This window comes from Syngnathoides biaculeatus, chromosome 16 (assembly GCF_019802595.1).
Source record: "Syngnathoides biaculeatus isolate LvHL_M chromosome 16, ASM1980259v1, whole genome shotgun sequence".
Classification (NCBI taxonomy): domain Eukaryota; kingdom Metazoa; phylum Chordata; class Actinopteri; order Syngnathiformes; family Syngnathidae; genus Syngnathoides; species Syngnathoides biaculeatus.
The window spans coordinates 18743249-18756925 of record NC_084655.1 but is presented as its reverse complement, the minus strand read 5'-3'; the positions used below and the strand labels follow the sequence as shown (position 1 = coordinate 18756925).

At 49.2% G+C, this 13677-nt stretch overlaps 1 protein-coding gene across 1 annotated transcript in view; it reads left to right on the top strand.

The window, feature by feature from the left end:
* notch3 (notch receptor 3) overlaps nt 1–13136 on the top strand; it is a 38396-nt gene extending 25260 nt beyond the window's left edge. Inside the window, exons 18-33 of the mRNA XM_061845403.1 lie at nt 695–896; nt 1012–1168; nt 1249–1433; nt 2768–2900; nt 3008–3265; nt 3494–3603; nt 4372–4901; nt 5192–5518; nt 6199–6338; nt 6418–6646; nt 7996–8086; nt 8173–8341; nt 8653–8957; nt 9054–9201; nt 10136–10233; nt 10324–13136. Of these exons, the coding sequence (XP_061701387.1) occupies nt 695–896; nt 1012–1168; nt 1249–1433; nt 2768–2900; nt 3008–3265; nt 3494–3603; nt 4372–4901; nt 5192–5518; nt 6199–6338; nt 6418–6646; nt 7996–8086; nt 8173–8341; nt 8653–8957; nt 9054–9201; nt 10136–10233; nt 10324–11685 (4444 nt within the window). The 3' untranslated portion in view covers nt 11686–13136. The remainder of the gene's footprint in view (nt 1–694; nt 897–1011; nt 1169–1248; nt 1434–2767; nt 2901–3007; nt 3266–3493; nt 3604–4371; nt 4902–5191; nt 5519–6198; nt 6339–6417; nt 6647–7995; nt 8087–8172; nt 8342–8652; nt 8958–9053; nt 9202–10135; nt 10234–10323) is intronic.
* Nucleotides 13137–13677: the final 541 nt, after the last annotated feature.

Genomic DNA, 13677 nt, shown 5'->3' with positions numbered 1-13677 from the left:
TGGGACGCTGCCCGCGAGAGGCTACTTGAGTTTTCCTAATAGATCGTCCCAAAAAAACAAAAAATATTTTGATATACTGAAGGATATAATGCGTGAAAATCACAATGTGCCAAAAAATGGGACGCTGCCCACGAATGGGTTAAAGTGTTGGTCTTATGTAAAATGCGCGAATATGCTTGTGTTTGGTTTTTAAAATATTGGATAAAATTATCAACATTTTAGGATGGCTCTTTTAGAATTATATTTTGAAATATTTGCCGTTTATGGCTCCCTCAGCCTAAAAGGTTCCCGACCCCTTGTCTATCATGATAAGAGCCATTTGTAATATTTGTGTCCCTCTGCTAAAAAATAGTATAAACACCTCAAAGTATGATATTATCCACTTCAACTAAATAAATACAGCAGCATTTATTTAAGCCATTGACACATCACGATGGGCAAAATTATGAAACGTTCTTCCACTATATGGTAAAAGTTATGATTAACCTATGCTATAAAAATAAATATGTGAATCATTATTGAAAATACTTTCAATATACTTTTTGTTCTATTTTCATGTCCATTTCTGCAGTAATTATTTTTTTTAATCATAGAACATCCGTTTGCGCTACAAATTTCAGATTTCATCGTGCATGCGCACCTCGCGAAATGACTTTTAATACGTTGCTAAAATGCGGTCTTTCCGCGTCCGCAGCTCGTGCTTCAACGGGGGGACGTGCACAGACAAGATCAACGGCTACTCGTGCACGTGCCGCTCGGGCTTCACCGGCTCGCACTGCCAGTACGAGGTCAACGAGTGCGACTCGCAGCCTTGCCTCAACGGGGGTCTCTGCCAGGATGCCCTGGAGTCCTTCCGCTGCACCTGCCCCAAAGGCTACGCCGGCACGCGCTGTCAGGTACGCCTTCAAAACAAAATCAAAGCCGGAAGACCATCCGTTTTCGTAGCTGCTTATCCTCACAAGTGGCGAGTGTTATTTTAAAGCAATTGTTGGTGTTGTTCTGCGCTCCTAGACACCGGTTGACTGGTGCAGGCGCTCGTCTCCCTGCCAGAACGGCGGACGCTGCCGTCAAAAAGACTCGTCGTACGTCTGCGAGTGCGCTCACGGCTGGTCCGGACGTTACTGCGACATTCCCACCGTCTCCTGCGAGACGGCGGCTCGCCAAAGAGGTAGACAATCACCCCACCCCCCCACGATTTGCCGCGCGGCAGAGTCGCTCACACGTCTCCTGCTCCCCCGCCGTCGCCAGGGCTCCAGACGGACGAGCTCTGCCACCACGGCGGCCATTGCGTCAACGCGGGCAACGCGCACTACTGCAAGTGTCCCGGCGACTACACGGGCAGCTACTGCGAGAGTCAAGTGGACCAATGCGAAGACAAACCCTGCCGGAATGGCGCCACCTGCAGGGGATATGTCGGAGGATATCAGTGCGACGTGAGTTCAAAACTTCATTTTATAGTTCTAATTTTGTTCCCATTTAATAAGGGGTAAAATGATTTTTTTTTTATAGATAATGCAACAAAAGGAAATCATCTATTTAAAATATTTTGTATGGGTTTGACGTTTTTTCATTTGTTCTCTTATATGATTGGTTAATTCATCCCAATTTACAAAAAATACAGAAAAATAATGTTTGAAATGTTTCATTTATTTGGCTACTAATAATTTACATTCATTTTTGCTGCTGTTTTTGCAACTTTTATCTTGGCCAAGTGGGAGTCACCACAGTTGGTAACAAGCCTTTTTTTTTTTTTTTTTTTTTAAATCTGTGGCTTGGTGTTTATTTATTATTATTTTTTTTTAATCTGTGGTATTGGTGTACTAGCCTTGAATTCATACTGTCTGCAAAAAAGGCAGTAGTGTAACTACCACTACACTACCAGTGGTAAAATAATAATAACAATAGTACCGTAATTCCCGGCCTACAGAGCGCAACTGGTTATAAGTTCCCACCCAGTACATTTGTAACGGAAATACCATTTGGTACATACATACGCCGCAGCTGTATAAAAGCCGCAAGTGCCCACATTGAAACCCGCATTGAAACACGAGTTTAACGCAGGGGTCACCAACGCAGTGCCGATGGGCAAATGGTAGCCCCCGAGGACCATATAAGGCGCCCGCGAGGTATGTTCTAAAAATACCGTCGGCCACAAATTGTTATTATTATTTGTGCTTTAAATTCTGAATCTGACTTGCTTACGTGAATTTAAAATTTAAAACACATGTAATGTCATTTACTACAATAAATTAAAACAAAAATATTTTATGTACGTGTAATGAACTGAGTCTGAAATTTGCCGCAAACGGGTCACGTAGCCCTTCATACGTTCGGTGCTCACAAAGTAGCCCTCAGCCTCAAAAAGGTTTAACGCTAGCGCTAATGCTAACAGGGCCGGTTAAAATAAATCTTACCAGTAAATGTCGCTGAGACATGCCAGTAACACAGCAGCAACGCCCTAGCATAGCGCTAACGTAAAAGTACCTTCCTCGGCACATATATTCCACCGGTCTCGCTCTTACCTTTTTCCGCTCGAGTCGTCCCTTGCGGCCGTAGGGAAAAAAATGCACAAATTAACCGCACCGCCGCATAAACCGCAGGGTTAAAAGCGTGTGGAAAAAAATTACGGCTTGTATATCGGAAATTACGATATATATCGACTTTATTTTTACCCCCAGTCCAGATGTTAGCTTCACCACATCCATTTGAAAAAGTCTTGGGCAGCCCTGACGATCTCCCCAACTAATAATGCTGTTTTTCCTTCCAGTGCATGCCAGGCTTTACCGGTCGGAACTGCGAACTGGAAATCAACGAGTGCCAGTCTCACCCTTGCCAGAATGGAGGCACGTGCATCGACCTCGTCGGGCATTACATCTGCTCCTGTCCTCCCGGCACTTTAGGTATGCACGGGCGAGGCCTAAAAATTTCTCTCTTTACATTGTGGACTGTAAAACATCTGACTGTGATGGTATTAATAATTCCCCCACCGATATCATCGCCCTTGTAGGCGTCCTCTGCGAGATCAACGAAGACGACTGCGCTCCACCCATGAGGCTTCGCGGCGGCCCCTCCAAGTGCCTCAACAACGGCACCTGCGTGGACCGGGTGGGGGGCTACCGCTGCAACTGCCCTCCCGGGTTTACCGGCGAGCGGTGCGAGGGGGACATCAACGAGTGTCTCTCCAACCCCTGCAGCCCCTCCAACAGCTTGGACTGCATCCAGATGCCCAACGACTACCAGTGCGTCTGCAAGGCCGGCTTCACAGGTCAGATCGGCCTCTGTCTCTCTTTCGGGTTTTTTGTTTCTGACGCTTTTGGGATCAGTAAATAAAGTAGTCCAAAAGGGCCAAGTCCCTTTTCTGGTTGCCTTTTCCTGCTAGTCCATTGTAAGGGGACAGCTTGCTTGATTCAGAATTGAAGATAAAAAGGTTTTTCCAAGGTCTGGGATTGTGGCTAATCTTTACATTTTTGTGTGTCTTTATTCCATATTTTAGGTCGAAGGTGCCAAAACCGGTTCAGCGCTTGTGAGTCTCAGCCTTGTCAGAACGGAGGGGCGTGCTCCGCATCCAGTTCTGTCCTTGGCTACACGTGTACATGTCAGCTAGTAAGTTTTGGCGCATTGGTTTGATTATCCTAAATATTAAAACGGTGAACCCAAACTGAGCGGGGACAAGGGGGGAACCCCTGCCACAAATAGCAAAATTCCGTTAATAATTCATAATTTAACCACCATCACATGCGGCTAGCATATTAGCCTAAATAACATCCGTCTATTTTCTTCGCTGCTTATCCTCGCAAGGGTCGCGGGGAGTGCCGGAGCCTATCCCAGCGGTCAACGGGCTGAATTGGTCGCCAGCCAATCGCAGGGCACATAGAGACAAACGGCCGCACTCACGATCACACCTTGGGGCAATTTAGAGTGTCCAATCAATTTTGCGTGTTTTTGGGAATGTGGGAGGAAAGCGGAGTGCCCACCCGGAGAAAACCCACGGAGGCACGGGGGAGAACATGCAAACTCCACACAGGCGGGGCCGGGATCGAACCTGGGTCCTCAGAACTGTGAGGCCACGGCTTTTCCAGCTGATCCACCGTGCCGCCCACCTGCATAACATGCTTGCACACATTTACATGATATCAGACATAGACAGGCATTCGATTCATCTTTTGGAAAAATAATAAATGTAAGGAAATACTGTGCAGATAAATGTCATGGCTTAATTATTATTATTATATAATTAGCAAAACTGTGAATATGCAAGGGTTTACGTCTCAATTTACATTCCGTACTACCAGAGTGACTCTGCAACCAGACACCAATTCCTCGTGTTTTTTTGACATACTTGGCCAGTAAATATGAAATTTTCATCTGCAGGGTTACACAGGGCCCAACTGCGAGCGAAGCATGTCCTGCCGCGAGCTGTCTTGCTACAACGGCGGAAGCTGCACCCTCACCACGCGGGGGGCTCGCTGCACCTGCCCGCCCGGTTACGGCGGTCCGCAGTGCGCCCACCGCAGCAACGAGGGCTGCTCCTCGCAGCCCTGCCGCAACGGCGGCCTGTGCACCGAGGAGACGGCGTTCCCGTTCTTCCACTGTCAGTGCCACAGCGGCTGGACGGGCAAACGGTGCGAGCAAGCCGGCCGCGTCAACGAGAGCCCGGCCCTGGCGTGCCCGCTGGCCGACTGCCACGGCAAGGCCAACGACGGCGTGTGCGACAAAGAGTGCAGCACGCTGGCTTGCCGCTGGGACGGCGGCGACTGTTCTTTGGCGGTCAACCCGTGGGCCCGGTGTTCGGACTCTCGCTGCTGGCGGGTCTTTAACAACAGCCAGTGCGACGAGTCGTGCAACAACGCTGACTGTCTCTATGACAACTTTGACTGCAAAAGCAAGGAGAAAGTTTGCAAGTGAGTTTTTTTGTTTGACCCAAAATCCAAATTCATTTGCTTGTCGTCATGATCCAGATCAAAATTAGCAAAATGTGAACAGATGTAAACACAAACCAGGTGGATTTAACTCTAAAATCTGGAAACTAGTAAGTTTCTTTCGGCTTGTCCGACTGATCTCGATTAAATTTCGTCTGTAACTTCGAAATGAAAACCATGAAATGAATCCTGGATACTAAGTGACATCATGAATGAGGATCTGGATCAAATTTCGAACCCAGAACATGCCGCTTTTTTTCTGGTTCCTTCAGTCCCATCTATGAGACCTACTGCATCGACCACTACGCCGACGGCCTTTGCGACCAAGGCTGCAACACGGAGGAGTGCGGCTGGGACGGCCTGGACTGCGCTCAAAAGGTTCCGGAAGACATCGTGGACGGTGCCTTGGTTCTGGTGGTGCTGCTGCCCCCGGAGGAGCTGCTGCGCACCAGCACCGCCTTCCTCCTCAAGCTGAGCGCCATCCTCCACACCACGCTGCGCTTCCGGCTGGACCACAACGGCGAGGCCATGATCCGCCCCTACACCCGACGGGAGGCCCGCCTCAAGCGGGAGCTGCAGCCACAGCAGGAGGTCATCGGGTGAGTCGCCCACGCTGATGGAGAATATTTGGGAAAGGTTTTAATAATCATAATGGATTTAAATTCAAAATATATTGTGCATAAAAAGTTCAAATGTTTTTTTTTTCTTGAAGATTAAATGCCAATGTACAAAAAGTAGAAAGTTGCCTTGAGATAAGACATATTTAAAACAACTAGTTTAATGCTAACATTAAATGTATGTGGCTGCCCTTTGCCCCTTTAAGCAGGAGGTGAAACACAAACAATGGAGCAACACATGAAGGCAGACAATACAAAAGCACTTGCTAATAATTATCTTATCCTGACGAACGACTAATATTAGTACCGTACTGATGAGTTCAGAGGAGTTAGACAGCTCAATGAACAGTATATCTTTCCCTGTCTTGTACTGCCCTCATGTGGCCAAAGGGGAGACCAGAGAGGCAACATCTCTTTAATCTATAATCTCATTTAACGGGCGTCTGGAACCGATTAATTACGTTTTCATTCATTTAACTGCGAAAAGATGATTTTGGAGTGTATTGATGTAAAATTTGTGTCTCGAGCCACTCACTATACAGCACAACTATATTTTCGCAATGATTCTTTCATGTGGCACTGGCGTAAGGCCTCATATCGCTCATGATACCCTTTTCGAGAAGTCAGACCACTGACATCGGTCTCTCCTTTGACTCCGACAGCTCCATAGTGTACCTGGAAATAGACAACCGCTTGTGCACCAACGACTGCTTCCCGTCGGCCGAGAGCGCCGCGGACTACCTGGGGGCCTTGTCGGCCGTCGAAATGCTCCGCTTCCCGTACCCCCTCAAAGAAGTCCGAGGTGGGTAAAGGCGCACTTGAGCGGCGCAGCCGGAACCACGCGCAAGATCCCTGTACTCACTTCGTCTGTGCCCGAGCAGGAGAAAAGATTGTGGACGCGGAGGACCCGATTCCCCAATGGGGGAAGCTGATGCTGGTGGGCATAGCCTCGCTTTTCCTGCTGGTCATCATGGTGTTCGGCATGCTGATTTCCCGGAGGAAGCGGGAGCACAGCACCCTCTGGTTCCCCGAGGGCTTCTTCCTGAAGAAGGATCCCAGCAGCAACAAGAACCGCAGGGAGCCCGTGGGCCAGGACGCTCTCGGAATGAAGTGAGTTATGAGGAATTCGGGAATATTTGCGAGTCATTCGTCGGCTGTGACAGGCCCCCAACAATAGAGACTGAAGATAAAAAAATCTGGCATTCAGTACCGCGCACACAAAGATTCTGTTCCGTCTCCGGTCTCAACATCTCGCGTGTTCACACGTGACCTCAAAAAAACGAAGAAGAGACCCATCAGGTTTTGCGCAGAACTTTGCCAGTTGGCCGGAGCTCGTAATCTTGTAAAATGGGGATGTCCTCAAAAAACATCTTGCCGTCTGAGGAGGGGGACCCACTTTTATAGAAATACGCAAACGCTAGCGCCGCAGTGCTAACAGTGCCGGTTAAAAAAAAAAAAAAACATTGGTAAAAATCACTGAGACACGGCAGTAACACGCTAGCGCAGCGCTAACAGGGCCGGACCGGTAAAAGTCACTTCCTCGGCACATGTATTCCACCGTTCTCACTCTTGCCTTTTCTGCTCGAGTGCCCCCTTGAGGCCGTTAGAAAAAAAATGCACAAATTAGCCGCATCACCGCATAAAAACGTGGGAAAAAAAGTCGCGGCTTATAGTACAGAAATTATGGTACATATAATTTTTTTTTCTGTATTTACAACAGACAACATGAGGGGCGACAGGGCCGCCGCCAATGCTAATGCTAACACCACGTCAAGGCTAGTGCCGCGCTAACAGGGCCGGTTGAAAGAAAAACATACCGGTAAAAATCACTGAGACGCGGCAGTAACACGCTAGCGCAGCGCTAACAGGGCCGGAGAGGTAAAAGTCACTTCCTCGGCACATATATTCCACCGGTCTCACTCTTACCTTTTCCGCTCGAGTGACCCCTTGCGGCCATCAGAGAGAATAAGCACAAATTAGCTGCATCACCGCATAAACCGCAGGGTTGAAAGCGTGTGGAAAAAAAAGTCGCGTCTTATAGGCCGGAAATTACGGTAGACATAATTTTTTTTTTTCTGTATTTACAACAGACAACATGAGGGGCGACAGGCCCGCCGCCAGTGCTAACGCTAGCGCTACGCCAAGGCTAGCGCTGCACTAACAGGGCCGGTTAAAAAAAAACATACCGGTAAAAATCACTGAGAAACAACTGCAACACGCTAGCGCAGCGCTAACAGGGCCGGACCGGTATAACTCACTTCCTCGGCACATGTATTCCAAAGGTCTCACTCTTGCCTTTTCCGCTCGAGTGCCCCCTTGCGACCGTTAGGAAAAAATGCACAAATTAGCCTCATCGCTGAATAAACCGGAGGGTTGAAAGTGTGTGGGGAAAAAGTCGCGTCTTATAGGCCGTAAATTATAGATTAAGATATAATTTTTTTTTTTTGTATTTACAACAGACATATGCCCAAAACTGTTGAAGAGTCTCTTCTTGGAGATCACAGCGACCAGTGGATGGACACCGAATGCCCGGAGCCTAAAAGACTGAAGGTCAGTCCGTGCTACATCCACACGCGCACACAAATCAAATGCACAGTGGTTGAGTTTGATTTATTGATTCATTTTTTTTCTTCAAGATGGAGGAACCAAGCATGCTATCAGACGGCGACGACGCCGTGGACTGCCGGCAGTGGACGCAGCACCACCTGGCGGCGGCCGACATCCGCGTGCCGCCCACCATGGCGCTCACGCCGCCGCAAGGGGAGTTCGAAAGCGACTGCATGGACGTGAACGTCCGAGGACCAGGTTTGTGGCGAGAACCGGTCTGATTTTGAGAACTGGATTTATTTAAAAAGCAATACATATCATATACAGGGCGCTGCAAAAAAAAAAAATCTACTATGCCATTAATTATGTCAATATAGTTAATGTTGCTCCAGTTAAAGCGAATAATTTTGAATGAAATGTTTTATACACTGGTTATATAATTTCATCATTGTATGTCATTGTCATTAATATACTTCCCAAATATTATTTTTTTACCGAGTATAGAAACCATCATGCAACAGCTTTATCCATCTAATTTAATGAATATTATCTAATTATTGTTTTACTAGACGGTTTCACTCCACTGATGCTGGCGTCCTTCTGCGGCGGCGGCCTGGAGCCCGAAATTCCCGAGGACGACGAGAGCGAGGAGTGCTCGGCCAACATCATCTCGGACCTCATCTACCAGGGCGCGTCGCTCGCCGCCCAAACGGACCGCACGGGCGAGACGGCGCTCCACCTGGCCGCCCGCTACGCCCGCGCCGACGCCGCCAAGAGGCTCCTGGACGCCGGGGCGGACGCCAACGCTCAGGACAACACCGGGCGGTCGCCCCTGCACGCCGCCGTGGCTGCGGACGCTCAGGGAGTGTTCCAGGTATACAAACGTCTTTAAAAAAAAAAAAAAAAGTTATATCATAATTGAGGGGGAAAAAAAGGATCAAAAACGTAACCGTCTTTCTCCCCCTGGCAGATCCTGATCCGAAACAGGGCCACAGATCTTGACTCGCGCATGTACGACGGCTCCACCGCGCTCATCCTGGCGGCCCGGCTGGCGGTGGAGGGAATGGTCGAAGAACTCATCACTTGCCACGCGGATGTCAATGCAGTTGACGAACTGGGTGAGCGACCGCTCGCTTGTCTTATTTGAAATAGCGTCATTTCCGGCCTACGAGCCCTGCTAGCGTTAGCGCTGTGTTACTGTCGTGTCTCAGTGATATTTACCGCTAAGTTTTATTTTAACCGCCCATGATAGCGTTAGTCCTGGTGTTAGCATTTGTGCTACCGCGGTGCTAGTGTTACAATTAGTGCTAGTGTTAGCGCTAGCGTTAGCGCCAGCGCAGCGCTAGTGTTGCTAACGCCAAATATCACTGAGACATGACAGTAACACAGCAGCAACACGCTACCACAGCGTTAGTGTTGCGCTGGCGCTAACGCTAACACTAGCGCTGTGGTAGCGTGTTGCTGCTGTGTTACTGTCGTGTCTCAGTGATATTTACTGCTAAGTTTTCTTTTAACCGTCCATGATAGCGTTAGTGCTGGTGTTAGCATTAGCGCTAGCGCGGTGCTAGTGTTAGAATTAGTGCCAGTGTTAGCATTACCGCTAGCGCGGCGCTAGTGTTAGCGTTGGCGCAGCGCTAGTTTTAGCATTAGCGCCAGCGCAACACTAGTGTTAGCTAGTGCTAGCCCTGCTAGCGTTAGCGCTGTGGTAGCGTGTTGCTGCTGTGTTACTGTCATGTCTCAGTCATATTTACTGCAAAGTTTTATTTTAACCGCCCATGTTAGCGCTAACGTTAAACTCTGTCTTTGTAAATATACACAGCTGCGGCGTACGTATGTACCAAACGGTATTTCCTTTACAAATGTAAGGTGCGCTCCGTAGGGCGGGAATTACGGTATTTCATTTTTTTGATCATTCGTTTTATGAACGATCACAATTGATAAAACTATAGTGACTACCGGGCCCACGTTAAGTTGAGGCAGGATTGGAACAAGTTGTACTCGCCTCCATGTCGCGAAGCAAATGTTGACTCGGAGTTTGCGTTTGCCCGTCAGGTAAATCCGCCTTACACTGGGCCGCCGCCGTCAACAACGTGGACGCGACTGTTGCCTTGCTCAAGAACGGCGCCAACAAAGACATGCAAGACCTTAAGGTGGGTCCCGCGTCGGCGCTCGTGCTCCGGCGGCCGCGCGACCGGCGGGTTTCTAACTTCGCGGCGCGCGTGTCGGTTGTTTTCGTCCAGGAGGAGACGCCGCTCTTCCTCGCGGCCCGCGAGGGAAGCTGCGAGGCCGTCAAAGTTCTGCTGGCTCACTTTGCCAACCGGGAGATTACGGACCACATGGATCGGCTGCCCAGGGACATCGCGCAAGAGCGCATGCACCACGACATCGTGCAGCTCCTGGACGAGTACAACACCGTGCGGAGCCCCCAGGGCCACGGCGGAGCCGGACTTCACCTCTCCAGCGGGCACACCCTGTCGCCGCTCATGTGCCCGCCCAGTGCCTTTCTGCCCAGCCTGAAGACCACCCCGCAGGGCAAGAAGAACCGCCGGCCGGGGGCGAAGGGCTCCGGCCTGGGAGGCCAGCACGCCGCCGGTCTGAAGGACTCGGTCAAGGCCCGCAACAAGAAGCTGAGCTTGGACATGCAGAGCGCCTTGCTGGAGAGCTCGGTCACCCTCTCCCCGGTGGACTCGCTGGACTCGCCTCACGGCGGCGCCAGCAACGCCGGCTACATCACCAACCCGACGTCCCCGGCGGCCATGCCGTCGCCGGGGCTCTTCCACTCGTCCATGTCGGTGCCGAGCACGCCCATGGTGCACGCCGGCCTGCTGGACGGCGGCGGCCCCTTCGCCGTGTCCCTGGCGCAGCTCAACGACCTGGGCAACGGAGGCCTGTCCCTGCAGGGCCGCGTCTCCGTGCCGCCCGACGTCAGCCGCGGCTACGTGCTGAGCTCGTCCGGCCAGATGGGGCTGAACGTGGGCCTGGTGAGCCCGGTCAGCGTGCCCTTCGACTGGCAGGCCCGGTTGCCCGCCTCCCAGTGCGGCCAGCAGGTGGTCAACCTGGTGCACCCGCCGCAGCAGAGCATGCTGATGCACCAGCAGCACATGTACCGCGGCGCCATGCTGCAACCGACGCCCGTCACCTCCACGCCCAGCGTCAGCCCGGTCAAGCTGCCCTCCATCGCCGAGCAGCAGATCATGAGCCACCCCATGAGCGGGCAGCAGAGTCTGGCCCGCATGGCCTCGTCCACGCCGCCCACGCCGCAAACGTCGCAAGCCCCGCTGCCTTTCTTCCAGCAGCCCCCGCCGGGCGTCGCCCAACCCGCGGCCCCGCAGCCCGGCCCCGCCGAGGATTACCCCACCCCGCCCTCGCAGCACAGCTACACGTCGGCGCTCGACGCCACGCCCAAGCATTACCTGCACCTGCCCGCCGAGCACCCCTACCTGACCCCCTCGCCCGAGTCGCCCGAGCCCTGGTCCAGCCCCTCCCCCCAGTGCGTGTCCGACTGGTCGGACTCCACGCCCAGCCCGGCCGTCGCCGGCTCCGCCCAGACCCAGATTCCCAAAAACCCCGAGGCCAACAAAAAGATGCAGGTGTTTTCTTGAAGATGCCGTTTTGCGTCCGCCTGTTTCCAAGATTTTATATTGGATTTTCGATTGACTTGTTATTAACGCCGAGGACCGCCCGCCCGGGCGGGCGTCTCTCGGGTCACTGTAAAAGGGAAAAACGTGTGTTGTCTGGGAAAAAACAGCAGACAATTGAATGAAGTAATTCTGTCACAGATGGACTTTATTATTAAAAAAAAAAGAAAAAAAAAATGTATATGAAGCCAACCAAGTCTTTTATTTGAAAAGACTTTGGGGTACTCGCCTGAAAACTAACCAACATTTAAAAAGTAGATCAAATCTGAAGGGGAATCGTTTATTTTTATTTATTGTTTGTATTTTTTGTAGCTATTTTTTTTGTCCTAGTTTCACACGAAAAAAAAAAAAACCCGAAAAGCGCCAACTTCTTAACTAATTTAATTTATCCGTTCCGTCGCTCTGCCAGCGTGGCGACGCCCCCCTCCCCCAACCCCCCCCCCCCCCCCCGATTGGATACATTTATGCTTTTTTCGTTAGCGTTATTAAGAATGTAGACGAATTTTGTCCGAAGCACTTCAAGTGGTGACTGGCCAAATGAACCACACGGCGGATATTTATATGACGGGAGTGGAATTGAATTTTTTTTTTTTTTTTTAAATGATGGCCTCTTTAAAAAAAACAAAAAATTCCACCTCTGATTCATTTTTATGTAGTTTTTCTCGTCATCATTTCAACTTTTCGCCTTTAAAATCAGCCTCTCACTGCCTTTTTTTTTTTTTTATAAAAATGCTTGTTTCATTTTTTTTAATACATTCCTTATCCTAGTTTCACCTCAGATTTACTAAAATATGCTCGCCAGCTGCTATTTTTTTTTCCTCCATCATTCCACACGGCAAGTTTCAATATATACATATTTTTTTAATTTCCTGCCGTTTATCGAGCATCTACCGTGCTGAACGTACATTCTTAGAGGATTGTCGCGAGGGACGCTACCGTGTAGTGCTGCACCTTTTCGCTCCCCAAGATGGACGACGCGCTCGCTTTGAGATTCGATCAAAAATGAAAAAAATGACAGTTTCATAATCGCCGTAACCGTATTGTGAACGCGAGTGGCACGCCACACCTGTAGAAACTACTACTTCTGCTACTACTAGTCGTTGTTTATCGTTGTCTCCCGTTCACGTTTGTTCACGAGTTCCGCTGCGACTCGACCGAAAACTTTTGTTTCGGTTCGATTCATTTTTTTGGACATGTTTTATAAATATATATATGGCGTGACTTACCTGCCGGTTTTCCCCTCCCAGGTCGCACTGAGTGTTTGTACATTTCGACTTTTTAACGTTTTCTGTGTGTACATACAGTATGTTTTGTTCCTGGGTAGTTCTTTTTTTTGCTTGAAAAGTCTGATGTTTCTAAAATGGCTATGTACTAAAAAAAAAAGACAAAAATAAAATGTACTTCATTTAGCATAAGCGGGAGCGTTTGATTTTTTTTTTTCCAGGTCTTTGTTTAATTACCGTAATTTCTCGAGTATCATGCGTCCTGAAGTATAATGCGCACCCCCAAAGTTGACCTAAAAAAAAAAATCAGGAAAAACGTTTCTTCCAATGTACAACGCGCACCACTAATTTGCTGCTATCCGTATGCACAAAATATTAGCAATTATCTATTTTTATTTTGCACAAGCGGGAACGTTTGAGTTTGTTTTTTCCAGGTCTTTGTTTAATTACCGTAATTTCTCGAGTATAATGTGCACACCCCCAAAGTTGACCTAAAAAAATCCCAAAAATCCTTCTATCAATGTACAACGCGCACCACTAATTTGCTGCTATCCATATGCTCAAAATATTAGCAATTATCTATTTCTATTGTGCATCAGTGGGAGCGTTTGATTTTTTTTTTTCAAGCTCTTTAATTACCGTAATTTCTCGAGTATAATGTGCGCACCCCCAAAGTTGTCCTAAAAAAAATCCCAAAAATCCTTCTACCAATGTACAATGCGCACCACTAATT